Genomic DNA, 22465 nt, shown 5'->3' on the forward strand with positions numbered 1-22465 from the left:
GCGTTCAAACACTTTTTGTAACAAGACTTAATTTGTGCATAAAGTGCTGTTTTCTACTGTACTGTACGTCTCAGCCAACATTTAATGCACACAATGCGTCTTTGTTTAAATTGATGAGCAGTGTGTGTGTGTGTAAGTGCAGTTTGTGCATAGTGGAAGTGATTTACGAATGCATTTCATGTGAGATGAACTCCATTACATTAGCTGCAAATCCGTGATGGGACTTTCAAAAGAAGGTTTATTTTACACTCCAGGAAATACAATTGTCAGGAAATGTACAAGATCTCGAATGAAACGCTTAATGATAAAAAACAAATGTCCTTTTCTAAAAGCAGGCAGAAGAAAATAAGCTTCAATGGACTGCAATCATGTTTATTTCTGCATTGTCTAACTTAGAGCACACATCAAATGCTATTCTACAGGCAAACGACCTGCATGCAACTTTAGCAAATGAATGAAATATGTACATACGTTATGAAAGGTGCAAAAATACAATGTTATCCAGAAAATGGCATTTTAATATCAATAGAAACCTTAAGACATGTCAATTGTAGCGGTTCTTACAAATGAATACATGTGTTTGCTTTCTCTCCCTGCCCAAAGCAGAACAATAATATACTGGTGTGATGAGAGAGTGTATTTGCAATGGGAAAATGTTGATTTACTAAGAGCTGAGTTGCCTATACCAGGTGAACATGGTGTCTAACTCCATTCAAAATACACTGCCACTTTAAAGTCATGAAGACCGGCATCCAAGAGATGATCGTGTCCTTTATACTGCAATAACATACCATGTGGCTGGCAGTCGTCAGTGTTAACGGCACCAAGGGTTAACATTAGTTTGTGTCCTATCGACCTGCAGGAGTAGCTACTGTACTCTAATGTGTGTGCGTGTGTAGGGTCATGTAGATACAGTATTATGTGTGTACATGTAGGTGCTTTCCTACAAATACTGGGTGCATGCATGTGTGTCATTTTGCAAACACAGCCTCAGCCAACCTCATTCGCTGATGACGATCCACTACACATGTGTTCTCATCAGTGAGAAGGGTGGGGAATGCATTGATGTTAGAAGAGATGAAACGTTGTGTTGCTTCTTCTCACACCTCAATGATGTTGATGGACGGCACAGAAGGATGAAACTGCAACAGAAAAGATGAAAGACATCGTGGTTAGCTTTTCACAGCCTGTTAAATATATGAATACCAAGTCAGCTTATGAAGTCATGAGAATAAAATACCACCTATCCGAATATCCCACCCACAGCCCAAGAACTACCTCTGTCATTTTCCTTGCAAGCCAATCAGAAAGGTAAAATTAGAAAGTGGTATCTTCTACTCTTTGGAGAGATGAAACCCCTCTAAGACCTTTGTTTAGCCATGTACGCAATTGACTGATCGTAGACCTTACATAGCATCTGACCTCCTAATGAGGACTGGAAGGAGAGATAAGCTGAAGACAATGAGGAATCCTGAAACGATTTCCCCTGGGCTTATTTAAATTTAAATTCAATATGGTGCTAGTTTAAATCTCAGCAAGAGGTCAACACACACAATGTTAATGACCTCCTTTATTGATCGGCCACCGCCTCATTACTGAGCTGGGACTGCATACATCGGTCTGCCGTTTACTTTTGAAAGACACACTTAAAGCTTTACTTGTGATTCTATTTTCTATGTTAATTGACCACAGAGAATCCTAGAGCATCAACATTAGATAAAGCACCATATATCTTCCATAACAGACACGCTGCTTTATGTTATTTGTAGAAAACTGCGGCTTGAGAAAATAATCCTTGGAGATCTCCAGGATGTGCAGCAAAAACACCATTAGGTGCTTTTTTGATACTAGATTTTTTTTTTTCCCAGTGAAATTTGATGGAGGATGTCACCTTCTATACATCAGATCTACAACATTTCTCCTCTGATAGGATAAAATCAATTGGTATACAATGTATAAGGTCAGGTTTAACAAATAAGCTGTTTTGTCTAAATGTGTTCCGGCAACAGTATGTGCTGTATGTGCTGTTAATGGCAAATAATGGCATCTAACTGATAAAAGGTTATGTTTTAACAATGTACATCTATCTATTTACCAGTGATTACTATAACCCTCTCTTTGGTTTGATTTAAGATTTGTTTTTTCTTTAAGAAAACCTAATTAGCCATACATTAGCATTCTCCACATTTCTCCACATGCAAATTCCATTATCCAATCAAGGAAAATGTCAATTTCTGCCTAGAATTTATATTCCAGCTGCTCGCTGCTAATCCATTTATTATGAGAATGTGTGGCGAGTAAAGCACAAGAGAGAGAGAGCTCTGGTAGGTCAGCTAACCTGTAGTCGGAGCTGATATGTGCACCATACCTGGGCAGAATTTTGGAATTGATCAATCATCATCTCCTAATAAATCCATCACTAATGATGACATAGTGGAGCTCTTTGTTACCCAGCCTGTACAGATGTACGTGCATCCAAAATAAATTCATTCATCATTTTAATATCCAGTACAACAGAGTGTCCAGTTTTCCAGCACTTAACTGTGAAACACGGAATAAAAACAGACACTTTGACACCACTAAATAAGATTTTTTTGAAATCTGAAATTGAAATCTAGGCTGAATTCCATTTAGTGTCAGGGTGGTGGTTTGGTGTGCGCTGGCTCACTGTCACACAGAGAGACACTGTTTGTTGACACATAGAGCTGTGTCAGAAATCGCTTTTATGGGTTCAGAGAAATCACGCTCACCTTGCTCCTAAGCAGTCCTCCGCTGTGGTGCTCCGGCGTGCTCCTCTCCGATAACGGCTTGGCCTTCTCCTTACTGTTGCTGGAGTCGTTGTCCTTGATGATGTCATACTGCCGGCAGAACAGGGCAATCACAGCTGCCGGCAGGAGAGGGATGGGCACGCACACACACACACACACACACACAAACACAAATGAGGATAGGAATTCAGTCGTGATGCGGAGGACTGTCACTCTCAGACACGTCACCACTTCCTCTAACGGAGCATGTTGAAAGGCCATGCGGATAATGGAATTCTGTTCCTCTGGGAGTGTGAAGCTCTGCCTTTATCGGAAAGCTTGGAAGACAGTTATTCTCCATGGAGTTTGCTTTGCCACAGTGTGAAATCTGCCAGGTGCAGTTCTGCCTTCAGTTTACTAAACACTGGAATGCGCACAAATAACGTCCTTGCTTCACTGACTTTATGAATATCTATGAGAGTGCCATCATTAAATATTCAGAACCTGGTATCAAATTCTGGAAAAGACCATTACTGTAGCTGCAGAAATGAAGGCAAGGGGAATTCATTTAACACATTATTATTCATGTAAGTGTTTTGCAATACTGCAACTACATGTCATTGTCTTTCAACAGCAAATAAATATTCATAGGCGTTTTTACGGGTTTGATTCTTGATTAAATTTCAGCAGCATTTGTGTAATTTGAAAAGTGATTAGTCTCCATTAAAATGGTTCAAATTACAGTTTAATGTAATGTTGTTATCAGTCACAATTTCCCTCAAGAGCTTAGCAAAAAAACATCAACCTCAACAAGCATTATTTAACCAACAGTCCTTTCTACACCGAAACCACGTACAGCTTTTTTAAGCAATTAGCTAACTATTTTTTTCTTTGGACCTACTATTTGTGAAAACGCCAAGAAACAAAGTAATAAAATGTATAAAAAACATCTATGTTTTGCCGATTGAGTAGAATAAAAGCAGGGAATATGGACTTAAAAACTGGACCGGCTGGAAATGAGCAGCTCATTATGATGGCGCCACATGATATGTTTTTATACTCTCACTTCCAGTCGTCACAGTCTCAATGTCACTTCGGTTTCTCTCATTAGTATTATTAACATCTCACTCTGATGCTGTGGGGTGGGAAACCTCGCGTCCGGCTGCCTGTCAGATATGCCACTTCTCATTGTGCCTCGACACTTCATTAAACTGCACACTTCCTCAGAGGAGTAGAAGCTCATGCATGGATCGAGAGCTTAGAGGCTGAGAATATTCCGGAGAGCGTGATGTTGGTTTGACATTGCTGTAGCAAAGCGGTCTAAAAGGGAAAAGCTTGGCTCAGCTTTATAGACTTTAACTCTTACATATTAGAAATCTTATAGCTCTTGTTCTGGATGACTGTGTATTGATTGTTGTGTCGATATATTGATGTAACTACAAGATAATCTGCAGTGTATAACCTCTTTCAGGTGTTCGCCATTAGTTCGTATCATTGAGGCTGACAATAAATGCTAAGGCGTTGCAGTTCCAGTGGGGAAAAATCATTTATCTTTTAGCTGATTTGGCAGAATTTTCATTTAATTTCACCATTGACAATGACTAATCAATCACATGCTACATAGAATTTATAGGTATCATATCATATTGAATCTGCAATTAGGCTATTAATAATGTGACAAAAAATGTCCAGATGTGATTTTACAGACCCATGAATACCCTAAGATTTGGTCCTGGAATGAAACAAGCTGAATTGCTTTATTTGGGGCTCATTTAAATAATTATGATGAGCTCTGCTCTGATTGGTTGGTTTACAAGGAGCAAACCATTGCGTCCTCAGAGCCCACAGAAGTAAGTGAAGTTTGCGAAACTGTGAAAGATGAACCATGGAGGCTATTGGCATACAACCTTACATGTTTGAGCCTTTATCGGAGGAGGAAACCGATGAATTTGAAGAACAGCCAGTTGGTCGGAGATTGGAGAGCAACGTTACGGAGTGTTAGCGTTAGTGTTTCCAGCAGCTGGTGTATGCAAATGTTGGGGCTGGACTACCGTGTGTGACGTAACACACAGGGATTGTTGTAATTCGCCCGTTTTACCGCTGTGATGTGCATATTCATGATGTGCACGAGAAGGAGGAAACAATGGTGTTTGAGGTTCACGGTATGTCAGTTCAATGTACTGAACTGTCCTTATTCAAGTTTGCCAAGGTAAATACAGTTTTCCATTCTATGGCACTTTTAAGCGCTTTCTTTAAGACTAAATAGTTATTATTTGACACACAATCTGCATACTTACCTGCCCACATGACCAAGACCACCACGATGATGATCATCTCTCCTGTTTGTAGATGTCGGGACTTATCCAAGCCCTGCACAGTGGGGTCATCTAGGAGAGACCACAGAAAGGACGTTTGTAGTCAACGCACACTCAGAGGTCTAACTACTGAATACTGAGGACTGAACATTTTGACCTTTCCTTAATTGATACAAAACAAACAACATACATTGGACATTAAAACGCAATCCATTAAACAACATCGTAAACAATAATACATAACACCTTAACTTAGTGTCAGGGAAAACTGAATGTCCATCACAAGAGCAGCTGAAGAGCTTAAGCTCACATCCTGTCACTTCGGCCGGGTTAAAATCAGACACGCCCTTCATTTCTCATGACTTTTATGCCATCTTACAGAAAACGTAGTCAGAAAATGTGCTGGACATTAACACAAATCAATCCTGAAGCATTAATCCTCCTTTAAGTGTATTGACTATGGGCCTTTTTCCACTCTGCAAGCTATGTTTTAACCCGCAAACATGGAACTCTTCCAGAGCACCACTCTTCCCAATTGCTTCTTTTAGTGAATCGAGTCGTCAAGACACTAGGGTTGTTACTGGAGAGCCAGATCGTCAGCTCTCTTCGCATGATAGCCGCTACATAGTGGGGTCAATTCCTGCCATGTGTTTTTTAAGTCTTGGTTGTGTGCATGGGAAATGTAAAAGAAAAAAGTGAAGCTGTGGGGTTGTAACTTTAATATAACGTCAAATCACAGAAAAGTGCTATAATATATTTACGGAAAAATATGGTCTTGTTTTTTTGTGATAATTGTGGCTTAGTTGTTACACAACTGCTGAAATGCATGGATAAAAGGAGAAGGCCGTTTCATAGAGGCAGTACTGGTAGAAGGCTGTGTCAGTAATCAACCTTGAGGCTTGGGTATTCTTGCGTTTGTTAACTATGTTCTAGTTTGTCTTAAAGGGAATTTTCAGTGAGAATTTTAATCCAAAACATTTTTTTAAAAAAGGAACTCACACTTAACAGAATGTGAAGCGGTAACAATTTGGATTAAATCCAATAATCAAACCATCAAAGCGTACACGTACCTTGATGCCTCTGCTTAGTGGCATAGCTAATGCTAAACTTTAGAGTCTGAGTCCAGCAGTTTGGTTGAATATTGCTTATTCATGCCCTGCTGTTAGTTAGTAGTTGCCTATTTTTTATTTGTAAATTTACATTTAATGGACCCAAAAGTAGAGGTGAAATGCTCCCCCTTTAAAGTGTTGCAGGTATTACAAATGGCTCCCTAAAGCCTGACTGAAATGTTTTAAACAACTCAGAAATTAGCCCCCTGTGTTATCTACCAGCTAACAGTGTGGGATGTGCTTCCAGCAGCATGTAGGCACACATTATGCCGGGTCAGGACTCAGCTCAGCATTAAGTACGACCTACGAGTTGCTCTCCACTTTATTAATCCCACATCTCTTTCAGTCTGAACGCGCTGAATTATAAACTGGCCCTGCACACACAAAAAGTAGAGTTATTCATAGAGAAACTACTTGTAGAAGGCTGTTCAGTAATTAATTTGATCTTTGAGGCTTCTGTATTCTGCGTAAATTTCCATGTGAAGTTCGTGATCTTGTTAACCGTGTTCTAGTCGATCCTTAATTTGAAAAAAGTGCTGCAGACTGTGAAGCATGCTGATATCCACCATGTGCATATTTGATGTAATACGTTTCATACCAGCGAGTGCTGGAACAAAACGATGACCTGAATAACATGTCGTGCTGCTGTATACTACATATTTCATGTGGCGGTGCTACCTCCCTCAGATATACGCTGTGATTCTCTGCTGTAGTCGGGAACGCATGGATTGTGATGCCTTCGGTGCGCCCCAAGAGTTTGTGTTGGGATAACTAATTGACCTTCCTTCTGCTCACCCCAAATCCCGTGCTGATGTCTGTGGCTGTGAACTGTGATGGGAATCCATGTAACAACACACTGTGGGGTTGGGGGGCTGTACTGGTGTCACAGAGATGATTCCTGTGATTTATTATTGCATTACGTCTCCTTGAAACTGAGCAAGTGTGTTTTTAAAATAAAACATAGGTTTCCTCGCTATACAGTGTATTAAACATGTGGGTTAAACTACAGCTGAGTACAGTGCAGTATACTTTTAATTAATCTATGATAGAAATCAGTATCGGTATGGGTTAATGTTAAATATGTATATTTATCAGGAAGCTTACTTTGTCTCAGTGCTGATAATGGGGGAGCCTAGGTGTAGCTTCTGACTCCTCTCATCTTTTTGAAATATCTCACAGTAATTGTGTCTAAGGGGAATGCTTACCGAGTTAGATTTGACTGCTCAAGGCATCCATCCTTTGAAATGATTCTTCCTTTCTTTTTGGATCCCCTTTGTGAAACAGTTTGATAGCAGGTGACAATCGCAGCGGCTTGTTTTGGAATGATTTATATCATTTTATTGGAGGTTTTCTGTGTTGACTGTTGCGCTATTGTTCATGCAATAGAATACAGCATGCTCATGTGGACACTTTTTCACAAATACAGCCCATATAAACATATCTAATATTGTAAATCTGTTGTACCTCAATGATTCCTCGGTAAGATACATTTTATTTTAGAGTTTAGATGCAGAGGTTCATACAGGGCAATTGCTCACTTTAACAAAACCCTAATAAACTGCCGACAAATGACAACAATTGATCTTAAAAGTCTCCTCCTCTGACCACAGTAAAACATACCTCACTCTTGAAGGGCATGGCAAAGCACACAAATATAGTGTATACTCTGATTAAAAGCTTTTCATGGAAATAATGAAATTGAAATAGACTTTGGAATGACATATTGATCCTCAGTAGCCTATTTAAATTCAAATTGGCATATATGTTGCCAGGAAATGCTTTATACGAAATATATTGATTCTGAATGTGGCTCAGGCAAGCTGTACATTCAGTTGCATATGCACTAATTTATTATTACATTTTGAAAGGGAATTGCTTTTAGAGAAGAAAAAAAAAGCATTATCGATTTATGGGTATTATAGCTATTGCTTTTCGGAATATGCTTCAAATCCATTTAGTTTCAATAGGAGCGGCAGGGATCCTGAATATAAAACATGTCGTTTTAAATTAAGATGCTTTGGAAGGAAACATTGCAAAGCTTGTAAGGAGAAAGGTTGGAGGTTATAAAAGTATTGGAGTTGTCTCAAAAGAGATAATTTAATTTGTGTATTTGACAGAAAATAGTTAAGTTAGAAAAGTATGTTCTGCTTGTTGTGGAATTGGTTAAAGCCTTAAGTCCACAATACATTATCATACAGAGGGAAAATGAAACATGAAAACTGCAGCCGAGTCATTAACCCGACACGAGTTACATCAAGAAATTTGAAATGATTGGACTTCGAAACTGGGACACAGGAAGTCAGCAGTTCAGGCATTAGATGTATGGAAAGCTGACACTGTTGGCTTTTACATTTACCAAAACAAACTCCCACAAATGAAGCTCATCCACTGAGTGTGCTGTTTTCCTGACCCACTTGCTTGACTCGTGGGGGCTACAAACTCTGATTAATGGTGCACAGTGAAACCTTTTCCAAAAGTAGTAAGGCTAGAAATATTTTCATTCTAAGCACTTCATTCAGATATTCATGGGTAGTTAACGCTCTGAAATCCATTGCTTTGAACTTATATAAAACAGATTATAATTTGTGTGTATATAATGTAAAGCAAGACGGAAGTAGTTTTAAAATGTATGTATTACTTAAATGCACTTTGTACAGGAAGTTGAACTTAAGCCTGAATATGTTGCTTTTTATTTCACCGATCCAACCGGATCAATTTATGGTACCAACCCCGAGTCAGCTGAAAAGGATGACGTGTGTGATTCACCTGCATCAGCACTTCCTATATGCATAACCTACCCCCCCCTGTAAGATAACACAAGCCAACATTGTTTATTAGAAGGCCTGTTTCTAGACTGGTGCTGAACTCAAGCTGTCATTGTTGTACCAGTTAATATATTTGGCTCATCCCATAATCATGGCTAAATGAATGTAGATGTAGAGAAGGGCTTTCCTCTGAAATGTAGCCTCCTCAACTGCCTATAATAAAGTGACACTTTCCTCATCTGTGCCATGAAAAATTAAGGGTTACTAAACCTATTCTCCATTGGTCATGGCCTTCATATTTCCCTCCAGCCTATGAGCCCAGACACTGAATCCAAAGTATTCTGAGTGTGTATTTGAATCCTGATTAGTTCACACCGAGTTATATAGAGTTGCTTAAATTCAGAGGAGTTGCCTGCAGTCATGCTTGAACAGTCTGTCCATAATGAAATGGTCTCCAGGAGAAAATAGACCTGCATAGAGCTGCCCTCAGAGAGCCGCCGTGAGAGGAGGCTTTAGGTTACTTGCACTTTACTCTACCTCATTTTCAATGTCGGGGCGCTTAAAAGCATTCAACAGCCAGAAGAGGCTTTAGCGCAGGAGCAGGAAAAGCATCTGTAATGGGTTGCTCCTGTGTTCGCCTCGGGGGGGAGCTTTACGTTGCGTAACAGAGTGAGATGAAACACTCTGAAAAGATCGATGCAGTGACCTTTCGTGACCTTATCAATAATACTGCATTTTTACAAACCTATAGCATTTCAGAGACTGAACCAACACAAAACCTGGCAGTTGAATGAGATTTTTTTGACATGACCAAATCCCATGAGGAAACAAGGAATTTATCCGACTAACAAGTATTGCCTGTGTATCCAAAGACTGATAAAGATTCTTCATCACGCCACAGAACTACAATATTATTGCACAAAAGCGTAACAGTATTAAAATAATAATACCGCCATTCCCAACACGGGGTGAAGTATGTATGTCTTTTTATAAATCCACAAATGTCTTCAAATTAGTCACAGTCATCAACATGAAGTCTAAGTTTTTGAAGCGTTTAATTATAAAGAAGGTTTTTTAGCATTTGTGCTGAAACATGAGCCCCTACTCTTTAAACCAAGTTGTATTATTGTCCTTAAACCCAGACAGAAACACATGTATTGAAGTTATCTTTGCAAGAGGCAAACAATTTATCCCAGAGCACCTTACCTTGATTGGAGCTGTTAGAGGGGAAGCGATCTGTCTTCTTGAGGGTGCGAAAGTGGACCTTCTTGCTGGCTTGGCTCTCCCCATAAAGGCCGATTGACTGGACCTGGATGATGTAGTCTGTCTCCTCCTCCAAGTCCCAAAGGACACAGGCGCGGCTGGTGGTGTTGACTTCCCGAATGAATCGTTGCATGTGTCCCTCCTGCCTCTAGGGATTTGAAGAGGGAGAGAGTAACAACAAGTAGATTGATCTATCGAAAAGATGCAATAATCAATACAGTGTTCAATGAGGTCCTGCAAATGTGTCCCTAAGGAAGAAACTATCTTTTGTAAAAATAACCATGTACCTCTTTATGGGGATATGATAACGGGAGACAAAGGTGACTAACCAAGGGTTGCTGGAGAACTACATGCTGAGTGCTTATTATATTAACAGTTGGCGCTTTAGTTTCGCCATATGGAGTCTTGACTGGGAATTACACATTTGCAGAGTCAATATTCTGAAAGCTTGTGACTCAAGGCACTTGCAGTCTGAACTAATCAGAGTGTCAGACTTTGTCTATGGCCTTTCAGAAGGTTACTGGAGTAACAAAAACCCAAATAATTCTCCTATAGCTTGTAGAACTTTGTGTGGCTTGGTCAAAGTCTGTTAAATGGCCCTGCTCGAGTAAAAGACCTCGGCTAAACTATGAGTAGTGTAATTATTAACTACATCGAATTACGATACATAACAAACATTTGGGTGTTGTATATTTAAGTTGTATAAAGCATGAACACAATTACATATGCATATGGCGTTCAGCTATTCAGGGTTAGCATTTATCGGTTTTCCCTATTTTAAGCCTTTGAAATCGTTTCAGCCTCAGAAATGCAGTTTGGCGGCCTCACAAACTGGCCCTCGTTTTCTCTCTTGACAAATCAACCATGCCAAGTTTAATTCTGACTCTGAGCTTGAAGGCAAGATTTAGTCACCCTTTCTGCATGCTAAGCAAAGCTTTTAGGTGTTCCCAAGAATACGCACCGAGATGAAGACACATCTTCCTTCATCTGGGAGCCTGTGCATATGTGCTGCTACTAACTCATTATGCTGGACAAACTCTCCTCTATGGACTTCAGTTAGCGACTAAATGATCACTTAATTGTCTGAAGAATATGTTTTCAGTCATTCAAACCCATCTTAGTCCTACGTGTTTCACAGGCTGGCACAAGAGTTTACAGGGTGGGTAATAAATTCCAGGTGCACTTCATCATACTCGCTGCATGGTGTGCCAACAGCATTTCAACAGCACTTGACAAAGGCTCAGTGCCGGGTCACAGACATAAACTAATGCAATTTTCTCTTTTGGGAGGGTTTTCTGTCAACCCAACCATGTTTCCCATATTCATAATACAAGTTAAGGACTTACCTGTTGTGAGATTGAGAAGCCGATTATTATATCTCCCTCTGGAACTTCCCAGGATACAGTTGCTGAGTCGGCTCGCAGGTGTATGACGGACACATTAACAGGAGGTGGTGGCCGGTCTGACGGAAAGGAAACAGAAATAGAGTTTCTGTTAATCCAATGGACATCGGCTTGGCACTGAACTCAGGCTGTATGTGTCACCATATGCTAACTGCTGGGTCTCATGTTGTAAAAAGCTAAATATTCAATAGACCCACAGTTATAAAGCACCTTTCAACTATTCCGACTACTCAAAGCGCATTAACAATACATATCAACACTGACCAATTGCCACACAAGGTGCCAAACTGCTCTTCATGATCTCATCTAATGTACACACTCACACATGAGCTGTGCCTTCGGGAGCAATTTTGGGTTCACAATAACAAATTACAACATGCAGATTGGAGGAGCCGGGGTAGACCGACGATCTTCTGATTAGTTTTACCTAGTGAATCATAGCCGCTCAAGCACTTGAGTGGAAATATGGTAGTTTTGTTTCACTCGAGCACATTCCTGTTATTCCTTTAATCTCCAGATACCAGCTTTAGTGTTTACTGATCCTCTTAGACCAATAAACTGTTAGGTTGACATTGAAGGTTCTCAAAGGCAGTGAGGCCACTGAAAACAACGATACTGTATCTGCTACTCTGACCAAACAATACGATTACCAATAAGTAAATTAACACCAGTTAAGTGACCTTGTTGCTAGCTGTTTTAATTAACTGCTTGCTTGCATTTTAAATTCTCATGCTTTTTGTCCTTTATCTTAAACAGCAGTGTCGGTCGACCTGACCAAAGTAACAATGGTGTCCATTTCATGTCCAACTCACTCAGGCATGGTTACGTTTCAACATCCTGGTACATTGCAACCATCTATCATGATGTGGTTGCCAGGGGAAACGTTGATTGCAAAGTGGGACAAAAGCCTGGAAAGCAAAGGCAGGAGCGACTGAGGGTGACAGATCTAATAGAGCGCCCTATACGTTTCCACAGTCTCCTAACAATTGCTCAGGTCAGGAGGGATAGATGAAATGAGATTGGCCGTGCAGATGGGGACCTGGAGGCTGTCCTCAGGGTCTAATGGACTTTGTGTGTTGTTGTAGAAAGTGACTGAAGCAATGTTGAACGGGTCCCGTGAGTGAGTCTTGAGATGTCAGATTTGTGAAAAATTATGAGAAAAAGAATAGTTCTTATGGGGATCGCATCGGATAAGAAAAAGCCTTATAGCTAAATACATTTCCTAATGAGTTGTAAATACAGTATTAGATCTGCTCTGTAGTTACATTCTTATAAGCAACTTTCTGTAGCTATTCAACTGAATGTTAATTGACAGTACAGTACATTTGTATTTCAAACTCCCTTATTAACTGGTAGAGCCTGGGCTTAATAACCCATAACACAGTTATCTTGAGATGACAGCCAAAGGCATTTGCTGTACAAGGACAATATTTCATCGCAACAGTGCACTCGAGAGTAAGGGAGAAAGATGAAACACAAACAGATTAAATTGGGAGATATTTCAACTGATTTTCTGTTTTCTAGCTTGGCCCCTCTCATCTTATCTCACAAAGTCTGCCCTTTTATCTCTCCCTCCCTCTCTCCTTCTGTTCTTGCACTTCGGTCCATTTTTATCTCAGAGACAATCAATGACGGCCAATGTGTTCGGTGCAAAAGGTGACATTGAGGCGGATCTGAAGACCCTCTGGTCAGACGAGGCTATCAGTCTCCCTGCGTCAGCCCTTGTGGCATTATGAACTGCATAGGGAGGGGTCAAGGTCAAACGCAAGCACAACGCTCGGTTCCTTGGGCTCATGACGAGGTCAGAGATTGGTAGTTGAAGGGGAGCGAATGAGCTGAACAAGAGGCCAGAGTAATGCTTAGCCTGTGCTAGAGAGCACAAGAGGAAATTAATGTTCCCACTGTAGAGAGAGCGGGTAGAGGGGAGGGCCTGGCTTTAAGTATCAAGAGGTTAAGGTTACATCTGTCTCATTTTGCCCATTTAATGAGAATATTATTTATGGAAGCAGGTACTTATGTGTGAAGATCAATGTACAGAAGGTTAAGAGGGAGTTCAACTTGCATAAAGAATATATTGTCCTTGATCTTTGGAGAGCTACAGGGCTGTGAGTCATACATATACTGTATATTCCAGTAATGGCTCCTGTGTCCTTGTTTCTAAATGACTGCTAATGTTTGTGTCACGTACATTGGATGATCATGCTAATGATGTAATAATTCAATCTGTTATCAGCGAACTTACATCAGAGCATGCCAGGACTCTAATTGGCTAACAAAGTCAATCAACAAATCCCTCATCACATGTTGCATAACTATCATATAAAAGGATTATAATACTCTTTGTATTTTGTTTTAAAATGCCAACAAAGAACCACCTTGTATTTCTTAAAGCAAAACAGACGAGGTTCTTTTTGTCTGAAAATGCATCGTGACCAATACACACTTTGCCAAAATTGACAATAATTTGTTTTGGATCAAATCTGACCAGATGAAGCTTACATTGCCATTTGCTAAATAGTCATAAAGACCAGACTTCAAAATAAGGTTAACATTTACAAGACAGGGCACATTCATTTCTCCTTGTCCTTTAGGTTATGGGTGCTGCATACAGCCACATGTGCAAATATAGCAGCCAGTATGCGTGATGCATTGTCTGTGGATCATTTGCTGGTGATGGAGCAGGTGACAGGGCAGTGAAAGCAGGTCATGAATCATCAGTAATGTATGAGTGACGACTCCCTATGTGATGCAGTTGCCATTGCAGGGTTGGTGAGCAGGTCAAGTATATTTTCAACCTGAGGGGCACCTGAGTAAGGTGACTTTTCCGCACCGTAGATCGAAGACTCTTAGCAGCTTTAGCCATCGTGAAATGAAATTGTTAATTTAATTCATTTCATATTCTACAAGCTCATAAAATATACTTCCAATGATGTAATCACATTTGGCTCAGGCGCAGATTTTCGAATGCAAATACTTCATTGATGTAAGGTCCAATTCTCTTCCCCATGTTCTCGTCAGGTTTGTTTGATGTTTCCATCTGCAGTAATAAGTATTGTAGATACGTTCATATTTATTATCTGACACTTTTCCTGAGTAAGACCCACTCCACGCAATGTGTTATGTAAGATCTGCGATCAAACAGCGATGGGTCAAAGCGGCCGAGGCGTGTGTCAGTGCAAACAAATGGCAAGCCCCTCTTGGGATGTGGGTGCGCTGCCAGGGTGAATCATAGCGTATAGCCAAAGCCCAGCACATTAGCTACTCCTCATCTATCGAGTGCCCAGAGAGATAGCAAAAGTGCTGCTGGATCTCTGAATGGCTGACGAGCCACGTGGAAAGGAGCCCAGTTTGATTTGTTAGAGCTGGTATCTCACATTTTGTCCTCTCTGTGCTTGCAAAGCACAATTGGGCAATTTATTTTGATTTACGCATAGTTAGTTTATTGGTTGCCTATACTGAATATTCACAGCACAACAGGAGCGATATATTTTCTTTTGTGATCCAACATTCAAGTTTTTGATTCATCCCGATGCCTGTTCAGCTTTTGATTGCTAAGCATCCTGGATGGCACATTTATTGAGCAGAAAAAAATAGATGTGACTAGAAAATTGGAAAATCACCTGTCAGATTCACCGGGAACCAAATCTGATAGATGATATGTAATTTTCAAATGTGCATATAGTTTGATGTTGACTGAAGAAAAGTCATATGGTTGAAATGGTTTCCGATGCGAAAAGCAATATATATGACTTTTTGTGTTTGTTTTTTACATCTGGTGTGGGTTATAAAATAATATAACAACCAGGTAGCTGTAATTTATGTTTCTGTTTTCCTTAAATCTCATAACCTATGCTGTATCTAGATGCACAGTAGAAATCCTAATTCTACGCATTTCTATAGAGTGGTAGCTATTTCAACTGTTATTTTAGTATCAGATTGATTCCTTTTACCTTCTTTTTAACCCAATTATTTCTATGTATGATTTCTTAAACAGCTAATTCAGATCCTCATCATTAAAAGTTGCAAGTGTCACAATTTGTTCTGTGACTCAAAAAACACAATAAAACGTATCATTCTTATTTAAAATGGAAAACACTGCACTACTTCACCAAGGTTGTGCACCATATTATACCTCATATTTCAGTCTCAATTACCCTCAAGCCAGTGACAGTTTAAAGGGCTGCATGCAATGTAATCCATTTCTAATACATATAATGCCTGCAGATATCATATATCCTCTGACATGAAGGCAATAACTCATAACAGGGGCCGTGAATGTTCAAACTGCTTCCTCTGGATGTGTTTCACAATCCAGCAGTACGATGTCTAAATCTCCTCTGCACAGCAGGAGGTTGTCGCACAGCTGCTCGCGGGCCTAAGTGTTGCAAATCGCCTGGTAGTGAAAATCTAAAGCAATGTCTTGCTGGTTTTATCTCAGCCGCAACACTGTCTGCCCCCATATTACCTTTGAAGACCATTTTTTTCTTGTTTCATTGCCAAACTTCATTCCCCTCTGCGATCCTGCCTCTCTTTCTCATTTGATGCTATGTGGGAGGCAACGGTGACTTAATGTGGTGTTTGATTAAATCTCCAGTAGTGTCTATCTAGTGCAGAAACAACAGTTTGAAGTAGATGGATACAGATATAAGGACTTGTCCAGCCAGGCATGGCTAAGTCCATTGCTTTTTCCCTACATTTTAGAGCCTCTCCACTGTAGATGCACTTACTGTCCCTCCCTCTAGGTACACTCTGCCTTCTTTCTCAATGACTCAGAGGCTGAGATTTGACAGTTTGGACCAGATGGGACCAGGTGCTAGTCTAAGGTTAATGGCATCAATGTCCAAACCCAGATCATTTCAAGCCACAAGCTAACATTTATGATGCTAAAACTGTTAAGGCTAGCGTTTAGGAGCAGAATTATGTTTACAGAGTTTGTAGCATTGATTTTATTGGCTCCAGCTCTGTGTTTACTGGTTGGACGGATGGCGAAAACAAGACACCAACAAGTGTGAGCTAACCAAAACAGATACAAGGATCTATGATTGAAAATAGTCCGACATCTGACATGTGACAGCAGATACAATTATTACAACATGAGCAAACATTGTCCCCCACCCTGATGGATTTTGCTCTAATACCATACGCCTATTTGTCAAAAATGTGTCACTAGGTTTATGAACAGCAGATTGCCAATTTCAAGAACGATATGAGCCTTGCCATCCACATAAATCCAATAAAATCTAATTCAAGTTTGCCGAGCGCCGCTGGTAAGTGGGATTCATTTTCTAGCATGCTTGTTTTCAGACTGTAAATATTGTTACCCACATTCAAGTACATCTTGAGAGGTTGGGGGAAAAAAATCAAAGACCTTGTGTGCAATGTAATGGCGTTTTCTTCTCATTGATTCATTATATCGGAAGCAAAATATCCTCTTTAAGTCATGAATATCTGTACCAAATGTCACATTAAGATGCATGCTTAATGAATGAATGAAACGAATATGATGTGTTTACTTTTCCTTTAATTAACTAATAGAAAAATATTTAAGCAAATTTAATGATTGAAATACAGTGGGGCAAAAAAGTATTTAGTCAGCCACCAATTGTGCAAGTTCTCCCATTTAAAAAGATGAGAGAGGCCTGTAATTTTCATCATAGGTATACCTCAACTATGAGAGACAAAATGGGGGAAAAAATCCAGGAAATCACATTGAAGGATTTTTAATGAATTAATTGGTAAATTCCTCGGTAAAATAAGTATTTGGTCACCTACAAACAAGCAAGATTTCTGGCTCTCACAGACCTGTAACTTCTTCTTTAAGAGGCTCCTCTGTCCTCCACTCGTTACCTGTATTAATGGCACCTTTTTGAACTCGTTATCAGTATAAAAGACACCTGTCCACAACCTCAAACAGTCATATTCCAAACTCCACTATGGCCAAGACCAAAGAGCTGTCAAAGGAGACCAGAGACAAAATTGTAGACCTGCACCAGGCTGGGAAAACTGAATCTGCAATAGGTAAGCAGCTTGGTGTGAAGAAATCAACTGTGGGAGCAATTATTAGAAAATGGAAGACATACAAGACCACTGCTAATCTCCCTCGATCTGGGGCTCCACGCAAGATCTCACCCCGTGGGGTCAAAATGATCACAAGAACGGTGAGCAAAAATCCCAGAACCACACGGGGGGACCTAGTGAATGACCTGCAGAGAGCTGGGACCAAAGTAACAGAGGCTACCATCAGTAACACACTACGCCGCCAGGGACTTAAATCCTGCAGTTCCACATGTGTCCCCCTGCTTAAGCCAGAACATGTCCAGGCCCGTCTGAAGTTTGCTAGAGGGCATTTGGATGATCCAGAAGAGGATTGGGAGAATGTCATATGGTCAGATGAAACCAAAATAGAACTTTTTGGTCAAAACTCAACTCGTCGTGTTTGGAGGAGAAAGAATGCAGAGTTGCTTCCAAAGAACACCATACCTACTGTGAAGCATGGGGGTGGAAACATCATGCTTTGGGGCTGTTTTTCTGCAAAGGGACCAGGACGACTGATGTGTGTAAAGGAAAGAATGAATGGGGCCATGTATCGTGAGATTTTGAGTGAAAACCTCCTTCCATCAGCAAGGGCACTGAAGATGAAGCGTGGCTGGGTCTTTCAGCATGACAATGATCCCAAACACACCGCCAGGGCAACGAAGGAGTGGCTTCGTAAGAAGCATTTCAAGGTCCTGGAGTGGCCTAGCCAGTCTCCAGATCCCAACCCCATAGAAAATCTTTGGAGGGAGTTGAAAGTCCGTGTTGCCCAGCGACAGCCCCAAAACATCACTGCTTTAGAGGAGATCTGCATGGAGGAATGGGCCAAAATACCAGCAACAGTGTGTGAAAACCTTGTGAAGACTTACAGAAAACGTTTGACCTCTGTCATTGCCAACAAAGGGTATATAACAAAGTATTGAGATGAACTTTTGTTATTGACCAAATACTTATTTTCCACAATCATTTGAAATAAATTCATTAAAAATCCTACAATGTGATTTTCTGGATTTTTTTTTCTCATTTTGTCTCTCATAGTTGAGGTATACCTATGATAAAAATTACAGGCCTCTCTCATCTTTTTAAATGGGAGAACTTGCACAATTGGTGGCTGACTAAATACTTTTTTGCCCCACTGTAGCTAAGAAGGTCTTCACTGAAAATGTTCCCTTTTCTAAATGTTGTATAGACATCATTATGAGCCAAAGCAGCTTACAATTGAATGTGAATCTCATAGCATGACTGTAGCTGGCAGTAACAAATTCAACATTTATTTTAGTTTGCTTTGAAGCTCATTGCAACAGCCAAATTTATATTCACGAGTGCCATGTTTATTATTTTAACAGTGGCTTTTCCTGCTCTTGACAGCCCCATTCAGAACTTACACTGAGATCAGAGATGTTTTTGCATCTCACATATCAACGCAGAATATGACAAAAGCTCTGAATATCTGTATCAGGCACACACCCACAGAGAAAACGGTGAAGTGCCAATCTGATTTTCTCAAGGCGCTATCACATGTAAGATTCAGTTCCCTTGAGAGGCAAGGGAGACAGTGATAGAGGTAGACAGATAGATAAAAAAGATGCTGGAGATGCACGCATGCAGAGGCAGATAGAGAAGATTTCACATCCAGAAATAAAAACTGTTCATTAAAGCAAGTCTGAAACTGATCTTGTAATGGAAATAATAATTAGCGCACTCTCCGAAAAATGAGACCACCTACAGTTGAAGCAAGACAAGCGATCTCTCTATTTCATGTTTGACTGATATTTCTGGCAAATTATAATAAAAAAGTGAATGCCCCTGAATATTTTGGTCATTTTTGAGAACCTTTACACATTTTCACTTGATTTAAGAATTAGTCACAAAAGAAACATCTTCCAAGTGATCAGGCAACGACAAAAGGCTGAATGTGGCTGTAGTGCAGATGTACTCTACTGTATAGCAATTTATTGGCAGGTTTAATGCTGCAAACATGCTTACATTGTTTTTTTTATTAAATGCATAACAGGTCAAACTGCCAAGGTTATTCTTAAGGTTATTTTACAGTTCTGAATGCAAAAATAAATGCAGTTTGTTTTTACAAATAGACACAATGTTCATATTTGTGGACATGGTGTCTATTTGTGAGTGATTCAAAGAAAGCAACAGCTTATCTTGTAATTTATTCTACATGTGGTTAAATGGTGTTGCTGGATGAGCTGTGGTAGACCTTTGCGCAAAACCATATTCCATATCTTGTTTAAAATGAATTCATGAATAAAGTGAATCATCCGGTGCAGATTGAATGCCAACATAAGACATTTACAATCGAAGTGGCCGCATTATAACACTTAGAGCATGGCTAATGGCACATTTTACAAGGCTACAATCATTGATTTGTCTCCTCTGCTGTAGAGGCGTATACTTACTTGCTCCTACCAAGAACATGTCGCTGCCAAAAAGCAACAGGACCACGGAGTTGACCAAAACAAGCAGGTGAGCCATTTCTCGAAGGGTATAGCTGCTCTTCTTAGAATAAATCGCAGATCTCCTACGCTTGAAGGGCAACTCATTCACAACAGTTCATTTTTTTTTTGTTGATGAATGAATGAACGATCACTGGCTGTTTCGGGGTCGAGGTGATCAGTAAATAGATAGCCAGTGAAAGAACGTGACAAATGATGTGTTCAGGAACATGTTGTCGAAGCCCAGGCGGATTCTTCATTTACGTTTTAAATCCACAAGTCCTTAAAATGTGTGGTCCAAACTGTAGACGTCCATCATCCTCGAGAGCTCAGGTATGAAACAGGAAAGGATGACGCTCGCGGGCTCGTCGGTCCCCTCACCGCGGGGCCATTCAGAAGCATGGACAGCGCCTTAAGTTTTCACACTCCCTTTGCACTCCGCAGACCAGTGTTTCGCAGCTGGTTACGGGGTTGGTCATTCCTGCAGTGCTTTCTCAATGTAGAAGCCATGAGATCCTCACTGTTAAGCACTTAGCGTTTCAGCTCAAGTGCACGCGCAGCATACAGTAATGCTCCACGTGCCAGCAGCGGCTCTACGCCTACCTGGGCTACAGTTCACACTGCTAGCTGCTTGAATATTTCATATAACAAGCTGATATTTACCTTAACAAGTAATGTTTTAATTAACACAACAGTAAAGAGTCGTGCAATAACAGAAATAAAGTAAAAGTGGTCAATGTGCATGTAAATGCATAAGAAATAAACTATATAGATGTCAAATATAATAAGATGAGCTAAGATAAAATACTGCTTGTTTTAGCTATGAATAAATAACTTGTTGTGAGAATGTGTTATATTCAGCCATTTCCCCCTGTCATATGTTATGTATAGAAAGCTCAGACAGATGCTTTAATATTTTATCAGCAACACAATAAGCTAATGTTTACACCAACAAAGTGAAGAATGTTGACATTAGGGATCGTTTCTTTCCCCTAAATCCAAATCTCCATCCATGACTTGCAGAAAAGACAGTCAAACACAAAACAGATGCTTTATTATTGCTTTGCTTTATACACTAAACTTATGGTAAAACATGGATTTTAGCCAATCCCCCTATTCACTGTTCTGTATAGCATGGTTCACCCATCATACAGTGCACAGCCCCGTCCTAGACTCCCCATGTTATCAGGAAGATGAATCATTTTGATAAGCTGAGGGCAGTGCGTCATGGGACAAGCATTTCACATTCGATTGCTTGTCTAAGGGCAATCTGACAGGCTACTGTGATCTTTATTCATGACATGACATAGAAGTCATCAAACATGGGAGACTTATGGACGAATTATGAATCAGAAGATGGAGTGGATATAGAAATCAAATGATGCAAATATGAGTTTATAACGGCAAGAAGAGCAGATAAATAACTCCCAAGACACTCAGAAGCATGTTGATCCTTTTAAAAGTTGAATTCCACATGTCTGTCTGTGAAATTAAGGAAAACGTTTAGGTGGTCAGGACAAGATAAAAAGATCCCCCCCGTTCCCTCCTCAGAGGTGTTGTCATGGTTTCAATGTGCTCAGTGTGTGAGCCAGAGCAGATAAAAGCTTTTGTAAAAGTGTTTAAGACAGATATTAGATACTGGAGTTACCATGGCAGCTGTCTATATCTGATATTTCTTTGGTATTTAGCCCAATAGGACACACTGAAATGTGGGGGATTGTGGTGACCGCTGTGTCCTTTTGAGTTGAGTTTTTTTTCAAAGATGTAAAGTCTAAATTAAAGAGCTTCAATTGAAAGAATGTGGCTCCAATGAACATCATGTTTATTTTCACATTTGTGTTGATCCTGTCCTCCTTGCAGTTATTTAACTGGGTTCGTCTGTAATTCAAAATCCAGAGGTTTTCATTTAAAGTTACACAATAATTGCCAAATAAACTAAATAACAAATAATGATATTGCCCATACAGTCTATGCTATTGCCTCAGCATGTGACCAAAAATCAGGATGAAGTAATGTTGCATTATTTCAGCTTAATTAACAAATTCTATTATTTCAAATAAATGATGATGATTTTTAGACGAGAGACAGTTCTTGGCCGACTGTAGTATGCTAGGGATTTATATTCTTCACATCTAAAACAAATCCTCTTGCAGTCTCTTTTAAATCTTTTAACATATTAGCCATACTTGGATCCCACATTAAGCATATTTACCTCACAGTGATGTAGCACACACTTTACAATCTTCAGCAGTAACATGAGAGCCAGAATTCAATGTCCAGGCAGGATTACTTACTTCCCTATTTTGTCTCGCTGCAAATATTGTATAGAAAAGTGTTATAGGACATACATCTGTAATAATAGTAAGTTGCTGCCTTGTTG

At 40.0% G+C, this 22465-nt stretch overlaps 1 protein-coding gene across 1 annotated transcript; it reads right to left on the minus strand.

The window, feature by feature from the left end:
• Positions 1–262: 262 nt before the first annotated feature.
• Positions 263–20610, minus strand: fndc4a (fibronectin type III domain containing 4a). The gene is made up of 6 exons (XM_063902318.1): positions 20050–20610; positions 11546–11661; positions 10143–10347; positions 5045–5134; positions 2751–2884; positions 263–1142 (listed from the first exon to the last, which is right to left on the minus strand). The coding sequence occupies exons 1-6, from the start codon at positions 20123–20125 to the stop codon at positions 1101–1103; spliced, it is 663 nt and encodes a 220-aa protein (XP_063758388.1). The 5' UTR covers positions 20126–20610; the 3' UTR covers positions 263–1100.
• Between the last annotated feature and the right edge of the window lie 1855 nt (positions 20611–22465).

This window comes from Eleginops maclovinus, chromosome 15, assembly GCF_036324505.1.
Source record: "Eleginops maclovinus isolate JMC-PN-2008 ecotype Puerto Natales chromosome 15, JC_Emac_rtc_rv5, whole genome shotgun sequence".
Taxonomy (NCBI): domain Eukaryota; kingdom Metazoa; phylum Chordata; class Actinopteri; order Perciformes; family Eleginopidae; genus Eleginops; species Eleginops maclovinus.

Bases quoted from the DNA above. Each gene is read 5' to 3' on its own strand.
- fndc4a (XM_063902318.1), bottom strand. From the start codon at position 20,125: ATGGCTCACCTGCTTGTTTTGGTCAACTCCGTGGTCCTGTTGCTTTTT. The intron at 11,662-20,049 runs GTAAGTATACGC...CCTTTCCGTCAG, and splicing joins CATGTTCTTGGTAGGAGCAA to ACCGGCCACCACCTCCTGTT. The intron at 10,348-11,545 runs GTAAGTCCTTAA...TCAAATCCCTAG, and splicing joins GCTTCTCAATCTCACAACAG to AGGCAGGAGGGACACATGCA.